Consider the following 17250-nt stretch of genomic DNA (forward strand, 5'->3'; position numbering starts at 1 on the left):
ATGCTGTGCATCTGAACATTCTGTTTTTTTTTCCATGTATTTTCACTTGTATTTGTCCGTGTGTGGCTTTGATTATTTGGAACATTGGTATGTGTTGAAGTCACCCAGCTTGCTCCCAGACTTCTTGCCCGGGTTGGCATCCCTGAAGTCTTGTGTGGTGTGCCCCCGTCGGGGATCCTTGCCTTGTCCTGTCCTCTGGGTCTTCTTCCCCCGGCTTGCACGGTCAGTGTGGTGCCTGCGGGCGGGGTGTTCTGATGAAGTGCCTGCGAGTTCCTTGGCACATATTTGCTAGTCTATGTAATACAAGTTTTTAAAAAATGTATTTAATGGATATCAATATTAAACTAGACTCACTCATTTTGAGATTTTTACGTGGTTTAAATGGTGTCTCGAGAAAAGTCAGATTTTGTGACCATGGATGGGGCCCTGCAGCAATCAGTCCGTCCTCTGATGGTTTATGTTGGTCAGTGTCTGTGGGGACGGCCTTTGGTCATCCTGTGGAGAGCCCCACTTCCGCCTGAGTGCAGACTGAGCTGGGGAGGGCCCAGGCTGCCCTCTCAGGTGCTTAGGGCCCCTGGCTGTTCACACCAGAGGGGGCGTCCCACCTACCACCTTCCCAGTCCTGCCTGGCCCTGACCCAGCTTCTCTTGGGGCCTCTTGCAGCCGTGTGGCCCCAGGCGCCAGCCAGCCATCTTTGTGGGAGGCGGTGTGGGCCTGGGGGCCTGGGGCTCTGCAGGTGAGGGGAGGGGACTCAGCTAGTGGGGTGGGCGGGGCAGGGCCTCTGGCCTGGGGCTCTGTGGGCCGGGGAGGGCCTTTGAGGCCTGGGGGTCTGCAGGGGAGGGGAAGGGGCTCTGTGGGGAGGGGCTCTGCAGGCTGGGGGCTCTGCGGGGGAGGGGAGGGGCTCTGCGGGCTGGGGCTCCGTGGGGGAGGGGAGGGGGCCCTGTAGGAGAGGGGAGGGGGTTCCGTGGGAGAGAGGAGGGGGTTCCGTGGGAGAGAGGAGGGCCTCTGGGTTGGGGGCTCTGCAGGCTGGGGCTCTGTGGGGGAGGGGAGGGGGCCCTGTGGGAGAGGGGAGGGGGTTCTGTGGGGGAGAGGAGGGGGCTCCGTGGGAGAGAGGAGGGGCTCTGGGTTGGGGGCTCTGCAGGCTGGGGCTCCGTGGGGGAGGGGAGGGGGCCCTGTGGGAGAGGGGAGGGGGCTGTGTGGGCTGGGGGCTCTCTGAGGGGAGGGCAGCGGCTCTGTGGGGGGTGGGAGGGGGCTCTGGGCGAGCCTCTGGGCTCCTGCCCGGCTGTGTCCCCTCTTGCTGGGTGCGTGGGGGCCTGGACGGGGGCCGGGCGCCCTCGGGCAGACCCAGTGGGGCAGGCTGGCCTCCGCCTTCCTGGTGGCCGTCCCGTGGGCCTCCAGCGGTCCACCCGAGGTGTGTGAGCGGTGGGCCCGTGCCTGGAGTAGCCTGCGGTGCACGGACGCCCCTTGTGACGAGCCCCGCAGGCTCTCGGGCGAGGGGGGCACACGTGGGGGGCTGCCTCAGGGCAGGGTGAGAGGGCACAGGGCCTCTCCTGAGCTCAGCGCTGCCGGGGCGGCCGGCCCCCTGGGGCGTTGGTGGCGTGGATGCCCTGCAGCACTTGGGTTGGAGTGGCGGGATGAGAGGCCCTTGCTGTGGCCTTGGCCTCCACACCCATCCGCGTCCCTCCTGCCCCAGCACGGGCGCCCTCCCGACTCCTCCGTGCCGCCGCCTGCCTTCCCGGTCTGCCTGTGGGTGAGGCCTGTGCCCCGTGTCTCCTGGCCCCAGTCTCCTGGGGCCAGCTCCCTCCCCGCCCCCGTGGGTCTGTGTCCCTGCCCGGGGCTGTGTGTGAGCCCATGCCGCGGGGCCAGCGCTGAGCCCCGTGAGAACGGCACATAGCAGGCCCTGCACCCTGCGGTCCTCTTCAGGCCGCTGGTGCATATTTGGGTGTTTGAGTAATCCAATGTGTGTCAGTGGGATTCCTGATGTGGGGAAGCATGGGATTAACCCTGCCCCATCCCCTCAACACAGAAGAGCAAAAAGCAGCCACCACCAAGGCCTGGGGGGGTTGTACATATTAGGAAAAAGTGACTCTGTTTTTACACGAGGAGGTTTGCTTTTATTTGCATGTTATCAGCCAGATTCCTGCCTGTGTTGGGGCTCCATTTGAGGAAAGAAGTGAAGCGTTTGGGGTCCTGGCTGTGCGCGTGTGGCTGCTGCTGGGACATTCCCCTCATAGCTGCTCGCTGACTTCACCGAGCTTCCGCACAGGGACTGGTAGGTCGCGGTTTGTGTTGAAATGTTATCTCCCTTGGTGCCACAGGGCAGGATATTTTCTGGTGTGTGTTTAGTTTCCCAAGTGAAAAGGATGCAGGACGGGTAACCCACGGGGCTTCAGTTCCTGCGCGTTAGCCGTTCATTCCTGCACAGGGAAAAGGCTAGCAGAAGGGACCCCAGAACAGTCCACTCTGGGTGGTTGAATTGGACGTGACTGACTTTCCTTCGAGTGACGTGCTTTGCGTTTACGTAGTAAGTTGTTGAAACAAAAAGCACGGTGAATATCACTGGAGAGGAGTGTCTCATGTTGTATGGAAAGCGCAGAAGCTGTAGAAAGAAGCCAAGGTGTGGTTGGTTTTCAGCAGCTGTGATGTTAGGTGTGGGGTGGGATGGCAGTGGCCGCCATCACTTGCTGGTTTAAACTCCTGGAATTTTAGGTTGTACCACAGGGGCGGTGCGTGGACTCGTGAGGATGTTGGTGCCGTGCCGTGGTGGGTGGGTTGGTGGGGGGCTGTCCCCTGCAGGTGTTGGGTGGCCTGCAGTGGGAGCCTTCAGTGGGGGCACTCTGCGTTCCGTGACCCTTGGTGGACAGCGTGCTTTTTCTGGAAGAGGTTTCTGTTCGGCGAGGAGCAGCCCTGGGCCATCATTGAATTGTCCACAGCAGGCCTCGGGGTCGTCCCGGGGCCGGGGTCGTGGGTGTGGAGGGAACCCCAGGGAAGGAGAGATGGATGCCCGCTGTGTGGGGCCCTGGCCCTGAGTGTAGCAGTTGAGCATCGTGGGGCCCAATGCTGTGACTCAAAGTGCAAGACTCCTGGCTGCAGGCGTTTCCTGGGGGTGGGGACAGGTCTGGGGTTTGGGGCCACCCTGTCCTTAGGGAAGAGCCTCTGTCGGCCTCCTGGGCAGCGTCTGCCGTCGGGAGCTGCAGCCCAGGCGCCGTCATGGTGGCGGGGGTCTCGGGCAGCGTGTCTCCTCTCGCACTGGAGTCAGGGCCGCTGCGTGTGTTCCACCCTCCTGCCACCTGAAATGAGGGCCCTGAGTGCTTCCCTGGAGCGACCAGGCCTCTGAGGACCGGTTGCCCCTGTGAGAAACAGGCCCTCCAGCCCAAAACCGAGGATGAGCTCGGAGACCCGCGGCGCGGCAAACGCGAGACTCAGTGACGGTCCCGCAGATCCAGCGTCTCAGCAGTGCAGGCACACCCCGGAGTCTGTTTCCAGGCGCCAGCCCCCGTGGGCTGAGTGCGGGGGGGTGAACGGTCTTCCCAGGCCTGGCAGAGGCTCGTCCCCTTGCGGCTTGGGGCACCTCTGCTGCCCTGAGCTTTCCCAGGAAGGAGCCGTGTCTGTTCTAGCCCTGGGGCCAAAGGGGTTGGGGGCTGGCTGGCCCTGGACCTGCTCCGCCTTTGAGCAGAGACCTACGGGTCCTGTCCAGCGGCGAGTGGCTGGGGCCCTGGGCCTCCCGCCCTGACGGGGATGCACGCAGCCCTGGGAGCGGGGGCAGGTCTTGCAGGAGGACATGGGTGCTGGGGAGGCTGTGGGCACGAGGCCAGGGCAGCGTGACCGGGAGCCACAGAGTAGACACGGGCGAGGCCGCCCTAGCTGTCTGCGGTGCCTCTGTCTCCAGCGCTGGCCCTGCCTCTACCAGGAGTGTCCTGTGCCCCCTTGGGGTGGGGCGTCTGGCTCCCGGGCGGGGAGTGGGGCACTGGCATCCGCGGCCCCGGCCGCCCTGAGGGCAGAGCCGTCTCTGCTCCAGACGCCGCTGCCCTGGGAGAGTCTGGAGACGTCTGGGGCATCGGCTCGGAGCCTGGGTTGGGGGCGCACATGCCTGTTGTTGGGGACCTTGCAGACCCCTGCCATGCGTGTTCGTGGCCGTAGGGCAGCTCCCGGGCTGGGCCTGGCTGCGGCACGTGGAGACCCGGCAGAGGCTGGCCTTGGCTCTGAGACGCCAGCTGGGCCCATGTCCGCCGTGCTGCTGCCCCTGGGGGCTTGTTTCTCTGGCTCAGAAGCCATGGGAGGCACGAGCCCTCTTAACCCGGGCCTGCTCCCAGCTGCGGTCACAGCCTGGGCCTCGCGAGGCGGGCTTGCCAGTGCCCAGGGTGTGCAGTGAGCTCACTCTGGGGAGCACCGTGTTCTAGAGCGGTCTCTGTCACCTGCCGCTGAGCACGGTTTTGAGGATGGTGGTGGTTCAGTCGCTCAGTTCTGTCCGACTCGGCAACCCCGTGGACTGCAGCACACCAGGCCTCCCTTTCCTTCACCGTCTCTGGAGTTTGCTCAAACTCATGTCCATCAGATCCATGATGCCATACAACCCATTTCATTCTCTATCAGTCCCCTTCTCCTGCCCTCAACCTTCCAGCATCAGAGTCTTTTCAGTGAGTCAGCTTTTCACATCAGGTGGCCAGAGGATTGGAGCTTCAGCATTAGTCCTTCCATTGAGTATTCACAACTGACCTCCTTTAGGATGGATTTGTTGGATTCCTTGCAGTCCAAGGACCTCTCAAGAGTCTTCTCCAACACCACAGTTCAAAAGCATCAATTCTTGGGCTCTCAGCTTTCTTTATAGTCCAACTCTCACATTAATACATGGAAAAACTATAGTTTGATTATTTGGACCTTTATCAGCAAAGTGATGTCTCTGCTGTTTAATACACTGTCTAGGTTTGTCATAGCTTTTCTTCCAAGGAACAGCATCTTTTAATTTCATGGCTGCATTCACTGTCTGTAGTGATTTTGGAGGTCAGGAAAATAGTCTCTCACTGTTTCCACTGTTTCCCCATCTATTTGCCATGAAGTGATGGGACCGGAAGCCATGATCTTAGTTTTCTGAATGTTGAATTTTAAGCCAGCTTTTTCACTCTTCCCTTTCACTTTCATCAAGAGGCTCTTTAGTTCCTCTTCACTTTCTGCCATCAGGGTGGTATCATTTGTGTCCACTCTGAGGTTATTCCCTGGCATCAGCTGGTAAAGAATCGCTTGCAATGCAGGAGACCTGGGTTTGATCCCTGAGTTGGGAAGATCCCCTGGAGAAGGGCATGGCAACCCTCTCCAGTATTCTGGCCTGGAGAATCCCCATGGTCAGAGGACCCTGGTGGGCTACAGTCCATGGAGTCAGAAAGAGTCGGACATGGCTGAGCGACTAAGCACCCAGCCGGCAATCTTGATTTCAGCTTGAGCCTCCTGCAGCCGGGCGTTTCGCATGATGTCCTCTGCATCTAAGAGGATGGTGGCCTCGTGTTTTGTAAACCTGTTAATGCCCAGTGTTACTTTGCGTGTAATGGTGGGTTCATAATGAGCGCTTGCGAGGACATACATGGAAGGATCTCTTTCAGAAAGTACCCAGCGGAACTACTGGGAAGAAGTTCTCAGTATGCATGTTTCTTTCTCTCCAGCACCCCCCACCCCCGCCCCGCCGAGGACCCTCTCCTGGCGCGTGACACAGGTGGGATTTTAGGGGAACCTTGTGGGGTCAGCGACATGACCGCCCTGCTCCAGACCCAGGGCCTTGGGGCTCCTGACTCTGCGGGTGGCCGGCCCGTGGGGCCGTGAGGAGCCCAGCCGTGCAGGTACCACCGCTCATCAGGGGCTCCCGGAGGCCACGCCCCCTCTGTCGCCCCTGCACGGTGCCCGGTTCAGAGAACCTGTGGCCTGGTGCTTGTGAGAGATGGGGCTTCATGGCGGCAGGCGGGAGGGTGCCAGGAGTCGGGTGTGAGCCTGGGGGGTGCCTGGTCAGCACAGCACATGCCCCTTGCCGAGCTGGGTGTGCCCCTGGGGTGGGGGAGGGCGCCCACCCTGCACGCGCGAGTGCACGAGCTGCCCTGGGCTCCAGCCCTGAGGGTGCGTCTGCGCCCTGGTGGGGGGTCAGACGGCCATCTGGATGCCGAGAGGACCCTGGGGCCCAGGAGGGTCTTCCCTTTGCCCATAGAGGGTCCCGGTCTTTGGGGGGCTCGCCAGACCCTGAGCCCTGGAGTGTGTTCTGCGCCGTGTGCCTTTGTAAAAATAAGAGCAGCTGTCGAATTTAAACATGTTTTTCATCTTATTTATATGCCATGGGGCACACGGGATCTTAGTTGCCTGACTGGGGACCGAGCCCTCTCCCCTGCAGTGGAGTGGAAGGCTGGTGTCCTGACCACGGGACGGGGGGCACCCTGTGTGCTCCGCGCGGCGGGCCTGGTGTGTCCAGACAGCTTCGTGCCCAGACAGACGGCAGGTGCAGCCCCGAGGAGGTGCTGGGGCCGGGAGGGGATCCGTGGCTCCTGCAGGGCCCCCCTGCCTGTGCACTGGCGCCTGTCCAGAGCAGACAGGCATCCCGTGTGCGGCCTGGCAGGCTGGCCTCGCCCTCACACAGAGGCGCGGTGGGATTCCCTGAGCAGGACGGGGCTGGGGGAGCCCCGCCTCTTCCTGCACAGCTGACGGGCCCTGGGGGTCCGAGGTGGGTACCGGCAGCAGGCTGGCCCCCAGGATGCCCACCCTGCCACATCCAGGCCGTCGCGGGCACGCGGCTGCCCAGTGTGAGCCTGTCCAGCACCTGGGCACTTGGGCCCCACCTGGCGGCACGGTGTCCCTGCAAAAGCACGTTGAAGCCCCCAGGAGTGGTCGGCCAGCCGCTTCCTGCCTGGTGGACTGGAGCCCTGCGTGGGCTTGGGGGCGACCCTTAGCTGCAGGGTCGGGCCACCCGCCTTCCCCCACTTGCGTTCCGTGTGGATTGGAGGTCGCGTCTCTGTGATGGTCGTGTATTAGCTGTGGCTCTGGGGCCCCCTCCCCCGGAGTGCTCCACGTGTTTGGGGGTCATGCCTGTGTCTGTGTGCTGGACCCCGCAGCCCCCAGGCCCCCGGGAGCTCCCAGCCCTGCTCTGCCCGGGCCCCTGCACTCAGGCGCTTTCCTCCTGCAGATGGCCGTGTCCCAGAGGCGCTCTGTTCACGCACACAGCCCGTGTCCCCACCGTGCTGGCGACCCTTTGGGGGTGGTGAGGCAGCCCTGCGCAGGCGGGGGGCGGGGGTGAGGGCCACAGCCAGGCCTGTTTCCTCAGCCAGTGCCCCTTGGGGTGGACGTCTGCTGTGAGAGTGGCCAGGGCCCCACGCTGACCACCAGGCGCCCCTCCCTGCCACCAGGCCTGCATGTGTGTTGCTGGAGGGGATCGTGGGGCTGGTGGAGGCCTGCCCCAGGGGCTCACCAGGCCTGCGGGGTGGGCAGAGGCTTTGCAGGGCGTGCGTCCGCTCAGGAGCCCTGGAAGCACAGGCCCCGGGTCTGGGCTCCCCAGCGTCCGCCTGTGTCTGGAAGGTGAGCATCTGTGCTACTGGAGGAGGATTCCTCGGCCGGGGCAGGTGTGTGGGGTTTGGGGAGGAGGCGCGTCTGGAGAAGACAGAGGCAAGGCCCCGCGCCCCTGCCCAGCACCGAGCCCGGGGCCTGGGGACCAGTTACCAGGGCAGCAGCAGCTGTGCTCGCAGCCCCGTCGAAAGAGCAGGGCTTTCATTTCGGGAGCATCGTGGTCCTCTTGTCCTCCCCCAGGGCAGGGGGACTGGAGTAGGGTCTGCGGTGGGCGGGGCAGTCGAGGGGGCACTGGCATGGATGACCCCGTGGGGCTCGCAGGCCGGCAGGGGCTGCGCGCTCACCCTTGGGGGGCACAGGGGTGCCACCACCCCCCGGGGTCCTCATTTCCCACCGTTACTGGGCTGCTGGCAGCCGTGCCCTCAGGTAGGGTGCTGCGACTGCAGAGAAGGAAGCTGGAAGGTGCTCGGTGGTGGCTGCCACTTGTTTTCTTCTGGTGTTCCTGGTGTTCGATCACATGCAGAACTTCCTCCTATTTTTTAAAAGACTGATAGAAACACAACCTCTGAGCGCGGAGGCTCGGGCTCGGCCGTGTGTCTGCCGTGACAAGTGACCCTGTGCGCGGGTCCTTGGCTCAGAGCTCCAGCGGCGCTCCGGCCTGAGCCGGGGACGTGGGGAGTCTGCCGCCTCCATCGCGGCAGGGCCCACGGCCAGCCCTGCCCTCTCCCCGGGGCGATGCCTGCGCAGCACGGCCCCGCCGTCGCCCCGGGGTCGGCGGGGGGCTTTCGGGAGCCTTGAGCACGGCGAGGCCCAGCCTGGTTCCCCCTTTCTCTCCGCGAGGCTCAGCTCCGGCCCCGCAGGCGCGAGGACGCGGCCCCGGCCCGGCTCACGCGCGTCTCGTCCTTTGCTTTCAGGTGTGGCCGACGAGGACGCCTTCGCGGAGGAATGCCTACGACGAGGCCAGAGCGCGCTGCCCGCCCAGCCCGCCAGCTCCAGCGCCCGCTCGCTGCGGCCGCCGCGGCCCGCGCCCCCTCCCCGGCCGGCGCACGCCGCGGGGGAGGACGAGGACGCGCCGGGCGCCTTCTGCGCAGGTGTGCACCGGGGCCCCGCCCCCCGGCCGCCGCGGGGCCCCCGAGGACAGAGACGCCTCCTGTGCTGCTGCGTGCTGGCCTGACGGGTGGGTGGGGGCGGCCGGGCGCGGCCACATTAAACGGGCGCCAGGCTCCCAGCACCGCATGTGTGTGTTGTCTCGGCAGAGCCCGCGGGCACGGCCTGCCCCCAGGAGCCCTCCGTCTGCGGACTGAGCCCCGCTGCCCGCCCTCGTGCTGATCACGGGCGCGGCCTTGGGGCCCCCTCCCCCCGGGGGCCCTCTCGCCGCGTGCCGGGTGCTCACTTGGCCCCCCCTCTCCCAGGGGAGGGCTCCTGCCCGGGATCACACGGGCCCTGCTCCTGCCTATTTCAGCTTCTGGACCCGACGTTATCTTGGGGGGCCCGGGGGGTGGTCTGTGAACTGCGGTCCCCATAGAAGATTCTGGATCACGTCTGAGGGCACGGCTGTGTGCAGGCTGGACCTGGCTGAGTCTGGAGCCAGGCGTCGGGACTCTGTAGTTGGGGTCGCTCGTCAGTTCTAAGCGATCGTTTTGGTTCTCAGGGCCAGAAGTCGCCAGGTTGACCACAGCTGGCCACGAGGTGGAGGGCAGGTGGCCCCTCATCTGCGGGGTCAGGATGACGTCTCAGTGAGGTTGACTCTGCACCTGGGGCAAGGCATGGACCCGAGAGGACAGGGTCCACTGCTTTCTTCTGGAACTTCCTGTTGGGAGCTCAGTGCCTGTAGCTCCCCTGGCACCCCCCTTACATGGAACAGGTCCAGGTCTGCCCGAGGACAGGGCTTGTCCTGTCTGCCCGCTGACGGTGGGTGTGCTGGGCCCCGAGCCCCAGGAATGGCAGACAACTTTCTCCTGGGTGGTCGAGTGAAAAATAGAGGCGGATGGAAGGGCTGGGTGAGTTCGGAACAGGCTTGCTGTGCCTTGCATGGGCCTGCGGGCGTCCTCCCCGGTTTCATTGCCACCCCCTGGCCGCGATGGCACGCAGGCTGGACGTGGTGGGGGACAGCGCCATGAGTCCAGCTTCCTGGACACACAGGACTTGATGGGGTCTCGTGGCTGGAAGGGGTCCCTCTGGTTGCAAGGACCTGCCTCCCGCGTGGGGCCCAGGCCTGCCTCGGGGTGCTTGTCTAGCTGTCTGGTCAGGAGGTGGAACCGGGGGCCACGGCGAGGCCTGTGCAGCCCGTGGGTAGCTGAGGCCAGGCCTGTGCAGGGGAGGACAGTGGCTGCTGCAGGGGGTCTCGGGAGAGGAGGATTCGGCAGGAAAAGCAAAGTGACTGCGCTCTCACGCTTGGCCAGGTCCCACCCAGGTGCCTGCAGGTGGGAGGCCGTTGACACCAGCACGTCCTCACACACGCAGCACGCGGAGGGCTCTGTGTCTGCCAGGTGCTGCTCCCGCCTGCGTCCCAGGGCGGCCGGGGGGCCTGGCGGACACTGGTGCTGCCGGGCCGCTTCCTGCTGTTCACGCCCGCCTCCCGTAGCGAGCCCCGAGGCCTGCAGCAGCGTGCCAGTGTGAAGCCACCAAAGGGTTCAAGATAGGATGTCTGTGTGATTGGTGTGACCGGAGTGAGGTCTTCCTCTTCCTACTGGGAGATGACAGAGCTGCTTGCTCCAAAGGAAGGTTCCAGAAACAGACAGTGGAAAAGGTCGCTGGGTCACAGGGCGAGCCAGGTCCCCAGCAGGTCAGCAGCCTCTGGCCCATTGGTGGAACCTGCTGGGTGCCCCCATCCCCGAGATAAGCTGCCCCTGGGGGGCGTGCTCCCGTGTGGTGGGGAGGGTCCCACGGTGACTTCAGCCAGGTTTCCATGTTCTGCCTCGTTTTCTTGGGAGTGTGTGGGGAGGAGCGCGGCCCCCACAGTGTGTCTGGTGTCCCCCCCGATGAGGTGTGCGAGGGGCTGGTGGGCGGGTTCTGATCGTGGGCGTGTGCTCAGCCCTCAGGGCTGGACTTGTGGGTCCCAGGAGGGCCTCCTGTGTGGACGGCCTGGCCCGTGTCGTGTGGTTCAGGGGGGCATGGGGCAGCTCTGTTCACCGTGATGGTCCCTTGTTGCTGGCGCTCCTGTGAAGTGCGGTGGCTGACCCAGCTTTATTCAGAGGCTGCATCTCACGCCTCTCAGGACCCGTAAACCGGACAGTGAGACGTGGAGAAAGGGTTAGTGTTGTTGATTTATGGATTCCACACACACCAGGGGTCTGTCCAGAACGTCGAGCTGTTAGAAATGAGAAATGAAATTATTCAGCATGAAACAGAAGCTCCTGAGTTAAGAACAGCGCTGGTCCTTGACCTTCCCAGACGTGGCCCGGGCGTTGTGGGCCTGCCCACCGGGTGTTGGTTCTGAGAAGGGGTCCCCGGGTGTTGCCCACTGGGTGTTGGTTCTGAAAAGGGGGTCCCCAAGTGGACCCGCGCACCGGGTATTCTGAGAAGGGGTCCCCGAGTGGGTGCAGGGCCTCTGAACAGACTGGGGCCCCAGTAGTTTCGCTCTGAGACGCACCTGCTGCGTAATATGAAACCCAATGACGCTTAGGTGGCCTTCTCAGGCTTAGGGGCCCACGTGTGCCGGCTCACAGACCCACAGTGACCCTGGTCTGGTTCTGGGCAGGATTTTCACAGTGGTCTTTTCTCCCCCACACTCAGCGTCCCACCTCCTGCGTCCATGTGGACGCGCACACAGGCCCTGAGCTGTTGGTGCAGAGCCGCCCTGGGCGCCTGGTTCCAGGTAGAACCCCAGAAGGCGAGCGGATTGGGCTCTCGTCCTCCCAGCCTCGGGCAGGCAGGAAGGCGGCACGTGGTCACCGCTGGGCTTCTGCCTGCAGAGGGGCCCCCGGGTGCCTCGGGGCGGGGCGTGGGGCGGGGGGCTCCCGGCGGCGGGTGGGCACTCGGCCTCCGGGACCCGGGGTGCTGGTGTGAGAGACTTTCATCGCCAGGTATTGAGTCAGCTCATGTCTCCATTGGGCCTCCGATACGGAGCAGGCGGAGTTTGCCGTGTGGTGTGTCTCGTCAGCCGGGGAGGGGATGTTCAGAGACACGCGCTGCTGCCCTGCAGCGTCTCACACGCCTGTCTCCTTAGGATTCAAAGAAGGCGGCAAGAGGAAGAAGCCGAAGCACAGAGAGGAGTCGAAGAAGAAGAAGCCGACCAAGGGCCCCCTCTAGACGGCCGCGGCGGAGCAGCCGTGTGCACTCGCGTGCGGCCCGCCTCCTGTGGGGGGCACTGGGGCCGGGGGGGGGGGGGGGGGGGCGGGGGCGGGGCGGGGGCGGAGCCGCGGGGGGCGGGGCGGAGCCGTGCGCGGGGGGGGGGGGGCGAGGGGGGCGGAGCCGCGCGCGGGGGGCGGAGCCGCCGGCCGCCCGTGCCCCTCCCGCCGCGCCCGCGCGGCCCCTCCCGCCGGCGCCCGTGCCCCTCCCGCCGCGCCCGCGCGGCCCCTCCCGCCGGCGCCCGTGCCCCTCCCGCCGCGCCCGTGCGGCCCCTCCGTCGGCCGCGGCCCCCCGCTGCCCGGCGCACACGCGGGGTCCTGCCGCCTTGGCCGTGCGCGGCCCGGGTGCGTGTGCATGCTCTGACACGCCCTCTCCTCCTGCCGTTGCGTGTGTGAATCTAGGCTCCATTTAAGCTCAGGGCTGTGTGAAGGTGACCTCCGACCCCGGGGACCCCTCCCGGAGCTTCAGGGAGCCAGACCTTCCCCAGGCGACCTGGCCGCTCGAGGGCTGGAGTCGCTCTCACATTGACGGTTTTCATCCCCATCCTCTGCAAGCAGTCCGCGTTCCACCTCAGCTCGCCCATCTCCTCCTAGACCCGGAGCTGTTCTCCTGGCAGGAAGGTGGGAGTCTACAAGCTTCTGCCCCGCGGGGCCACTTCCGGCTCTTAGTGTGGGTCTGGGCTCATTGGGTCCTGAGCACGTGCGCTGAGATGAAAACTAGAGCTTCGGGGAGCTCCCCGCCTCGGGCAGGGGTCCCCAGCTTTTTGCAGCCGCCCTGGCAGAACCTTCCTCAACAGCGGACCCTCGCCCTCCGCCCCGGGCACCGAGGGCTCCGTGAGAAGCCTCTTCGGGGTTTTCACAGGCCAGCGGCCCTTGCCCAGGGGCCCGGGCGTGCGGGGTGGCTGCGTGAGCTTGGGCACCTGGAGCGAGCGTGATGCGTGTGGTTTTCGGGTGACCGTGGGGGGAGGTTGTGCGGGCCCTTGGGGGGTAGAGTGGACAGTGTTTGATGCTTAGTGTGGAAAATGTAACCATGAAAGCATAACGGATTTTAAGTGCTACCCACGTGAATAAACTGTAAGCGTTATTGACTGACACTCGGCATCGTTTGTGAACCCCAGTACTAGTAATTAAACAGAGCAACTCTTCTCCATCATCTGTCATGAGAGATCCAGTGAGGTTTTGGGGTCTAGACCCTGAAATGTGCGACCGCAGGAGGAGGCATCCCCACCAAGCACGGGATGGAGACAGCGGCCTTGCCGACGTGTGGGAAGCCGGACAGGCGCGGGCGGTAGGAGTCCGTCCTGGCGGACCGCAGTTGCATCCCAGGCCGTGGGAGGGGGACACGGCTCAGAGTCGCCCCCGTGAGGACCAACCCCCCTCACGGCCTCTGGCTGGGGTCCAGCTCAGCGGCCCACACCCCGGAGCATCCTGCTGTGGGGACCCAGGACGGGGCGGTCATCTGTGAGGCCTCAGCCAGCCGCACGCCTCCACCGCTGTCTCCACTCGGCCCTGACGTGGGGGCGGCTCCTGAGCGAGCAGGGGGGCGCCCGGAGGCCAGGAGGGCCGGGTGGAGGAGGGCGGTGTCCGTCCTGGGCCTGGTGGGCCCCCATCCCGGGGAGGCAGGGCCACGGGAGGGGTCTGGGCCCAGCCCCAGGAGGCCCTCCAGGCACCACCCCTTCTCCGGTATTGGGCTGAGGACCTCACCGCAGCAGATGCTTGGAAACGTTCGTTTTGAAAGCGGTGCACTTTCCCAGGAGAGGCACCGTTGGCCCCTGTGTCCCGTCCCGTCTGTCGGGGCAGCATGGAACCAGGACCCGTTCCTGGGGAAACTTCCAGACTACCACTGGAGCCTTAAAGACATGGGCCCCAGTGACATTAACAGTCATGCCTGATGTTTTGCCAGAATGAGGTTTTATTTTGTAGATCAGCAGTGGGATCTAGGACCCCCGGACTCAGGGTCCAGACCATGTCTCTGCCCGCCTGGGGGCCCACCTGGCATGTCCCAGTCTGAAGCGCGTCTGGCCCCCGTGGGTGTCATCCTGAGGGCCTGAGGACGGCCTGGAACCAGAGTGGGCGAGGACCCCTGGGGGTCTCCCAGCCCAGGCGTGGGGGGAGCAGGCGGGGCCCTCATGGCGTGAAAAGTGCCCACTGTGTCCCCCCTTCCCATCCTTGCCTACAGGAGCGGACGGCCCCCACTGAGCCAGCAGAGGCCGGGGGTGCGCTGGGGGCCAGGTCCCTCCCTTGCCCCACGCCGCCCCCCTCCCTAAAGAGCCCCCTCAGGGCTTCCCCGGGCAGGCCCCCCGCTGGCCCTCTGCTGTGCCCGCCTGGCCGGGGGGGACCTGGGGACAGGCCCCTGGGAGTGCGGGCTGTCCAGCGAGGCAGCCAGGTGCCCTTGCTGCCTTCTCAGCCAGGCCTGAGGTCCCCACCCTTCCGGGACGTGCAGGCCTGTCACCCCGTCGAGAGCAGGGGGCCCGCATCCCACCTGGAGGTCTGGGCTGTCATCCCCCTGCCCACAGACCCTGCCCAGAGGCTGTGCACCCCCAGACAGCCGATGCCCCACCACCCCGGGGCCGCCCCAACGGACGCACGTGAGCCGCTGGCCTGCGCCTCTCACTGGGCCGGCAGTGACGGAGCCAGAGGCCTCAGCCAACAACCGGAGACCCTGACAGCCCTGCCTCTACCACAGAATCAGAGGGGCCTGGCCTGGGACCCTGCCAGACCACCAGCGTCCAGCCCAGGGCTTCGCAGGGGGCTGCTCAATCTGTGTATCTTGACGAACTGAATGAGTGAATGAATGAACAGCCGCATTTGGGAGGTCAGGCTGAGGGGCCCGGCTCCTTGCTTGCAGAGGAGCTGACCGCGGGCCTTGAGCTGCTTGGAGTTTTGTTTTTTTAGTCTCGGTGAAATACTGATGTTCAGTCACTCAGTCGTGTCTGACTCTGCCACCCCATGGACTGCAGCACGCCAGGCCTCCCTGTCCATCACCAACTCCCGGAGTGTCCTCAAACTCATGTCCATCGAGTCGGTAATGCCATCCAACCATCTCATCCTCTGGTGTTCCCTTCTTCTCCCGCATCAGGGTCTTTTCCAATGGGTCGGCTCTTCCCATCAGGTGGCTGAAGTACTGGAGCTTCTTAGCATCAGCCCTTGCAGCACTGATAACATGAATTTACTGTATTCAGCAGTTTTCACTGTGTAGCTCAGGGCGTTCAGCACCTTCACACAATTGGGCAAACATCACACCATCGTTCCCAGACATTCTCATCTTCCCAAAGTGTCCCCGTCAGCACGACCCTGCCCCGTCCTCCTTCCTGTCTCTGAGTCAGGGGCTCCAGGGCCTCCTGTGAGGAGAGGTCCACAGGGTCTGTGCTCCTGCGACTGGCTCGTGTCCCCGAGCAGCCCCATCCCGGGGGCTGAGGAGTGTCCGTGTCAGGGGACCATGCCTTCCTGTCCATCGGCCCCAGGAGGGCTGGATGCCTGGGTCGCTGTCGCTGAGCTGTGAGCCGCCTGCGTCCTGACGTCTGAGCAGCAGGGCATCCCTCCTCCCGGGGCAGCGCTGGGTCCACCCCGGCCCCACGTGGCGGCTGGCAGGGCTGTCTAGCCGTCGGCATCAGGGGTCCTGACCCGGCCTGTCCAGCCGCCCTCCTCCCACGCGCCGCTGGCCCTCAGAGCAGGTCCCCCACTTCCGCTGCCCCCACGGCTTGCCCAGACCCCGCTGCCATGCTGGGATGCCCCAGGTTTTCTGTTCACTCTCCCTGTGCCCGGGGCACCTGGCCACACCCCTGACTGCCACATCCATGGGGGTCATGGCCGAGTTTGCGGGGTGAGGACGGGGGTCAGGAGCTGCCCCATGTTGGGGTGGGGGTCAGGGTCGCGTGTGGAAGTGCCATCTCACGATTGGAGTTTCCGCCTGGCTCAAGGCCACCCTCCGCAGAGGTCATGTGGGCCGGTCAGCAGATGGGCGCTAGCCCTGGAACTGCTGCTGATGGGCGCCCAGCTCTCAGGTGGACCCCCGCCCCACTGATGCTCATCAGAACATGGCTCAGCTGTTCATCAGCACCGCCGGCTTCTTTCCCAGGTGAAGCGGTCGGACTCCGTCCATGCCCGGGCCCAGCAGCTCTGACTGCGGCCCGGAGCGGGGGCGCGTTGACGGCGTGGCCGTGTTCCCTCAGCAGCCCTGGGGACGTGGCTCCCCAGGGCCCCAGCGCGTCAGGTGACTCTTCGCCTCTGTGTCCGGGGTTTCATAGGTTTCACTTGATCAACAGCATTCCTTTTTAGTGAAGAAGCGGAATTCCATTTTATGGCACAGAAATGACTTTCTCTGGCCGAGTAGCTGTTCACACAGTGACCGGGCGGCCCCCGGATGACAGGGCGATGGGTCTTCTGTTCCCAGGAAAGGGTGTGTGATGTGTGGGTCCCGCCGGGTGGCGGGCTCTGGAGGAAGGGCTGGGGCTGGCCGGAACACTGGCTGTGCCCCTGGCCCAGAGGCCTGGTTCTGGGCGGAGGGCTCCTTGCTGCATGATGGGGCCCAGGCGGGAGAGGGCGGGCCCCGGGGAGACTCTGCGTCCACCAGCCAGGCCTCCAAAACGCGGCCCGTCCCCAGGGGCGGCCCGCTGGGGCCCGGCCTGTGTTCTGTGCCCCCTGGGACCGGTGGCCGTGGAGAAGGACACGGTCTGCCCGCCAGATCCTCCGGCCGAGGCGTGTCCGCTGTGTTCTCCCTCCGCGTCGTCAGCTGGTTCTGCAGAGGCGGGTTTTCCCTGAGGTCCAGCGCGCAGCAAAGGCCTGGCACACTGTGTGTATTCCGACGTGTTAACATCAGTGCTCAGAATACTGCTTGTTCCCTGGCTTCCTCCAAGGACACCCAAGGTGATGGCTAAAAACCGGAGTCCCTTTCTCCGTTTAGTCTCAAATACCCGGACGCCCCAGGGTGCTCTGGGTAACCGAGGGAGGCATGCATCTAGCCGGGGTCCTCCCAGGACCCGGAGCAGGAGGCTGTGGCCTGTGAGCAGAGGGGTGCGTGTCTGTGCTGGCTGACGTTGCTGCCCTTTGGGACGCGCTCACGGCTGTTCGGGTGGGACGAGCAGGCCCCACGGCCTCGCCCGGCTCCCGCCGTGGCCCGGGTGCGGGGGAGTGCAGGCCCTGCTGCCACGCCAGCAGAGTCGGGCCCCGTGGAGGCGGGTGGGTGGAGGCGGGCGGTGAGAACTCCTGGGGAGGAGGGTCTGGGCGAAGAGGACGGGGGCCGTGGGGTGGGGGCCAGGGGAGGGCAGCCTCCAGGACAAGCAGAGTCCGGGCGTGGTGCTGCGCCCGGCAGAGCCGGCCTGGCCTGGACACGGCAGGCGAGGGAGAGGGGCCGGGGCCTCTGCCCCCTCCCGCAGTGCATGCTGCATGCTGGTGTGCCAGCCCTGGGGGCCGTGTCTGCCCGCGGAGGGCA

At 65.0% G+C, this 17250-nt stretch overlaps 1 protein-coding gene across 4 annotated transcripts in view; it reads left to right on the forward strand.

The window, feature by feature from the left end:
• DNAJB6 (DnaJ heat shock protein family (Hsp40) member B6) overlaps positions 1-11831 on the forward strand; it is a 51274-nt gene extending 39443 nt beyond the window's left edge. For 2 of the 4 annotated variants that reach the window (XM_025291949.3, XM_025291950.3), the window contains exons 9-10: positions 8445-8621; positions 11699-11831. In XM_025291949.3, coding sequence (XP_025147734.1) covers positions 8445-8621; positions 11699-11781 — 260 coding nt within the window. In that variant the 3' untranslated portion in view covers positions 11782-11831. Of the gene's footprint in view, positions 1-8444; positions 8708-11698 lie in introns of all 4 variants that reach the window. The other 2 variants (XM_044947124.2, XM_044947125.2) reach the window with 2 other exon arrangements.
• The last annotated feature ends 5419 nt before the right edge of the window (positions 11832-17250 follow it).

Source organism: Bubalus bubalis, chromosome 8 (genome assembly GCF_019923935.1).
Source record: "Bubalus bubalis isolate 160015118507 breed Murrah chromosome 8, NDDB_SH_1, whole genome shotgun sequence".
Classification (NCBI taxonomy): domain Eukaryota; kingdom Metazoa; phylum Chordata; class Mammalia; order Artiodactyla; family Bovidae; genus Bubalus; species Bubalus bubalis.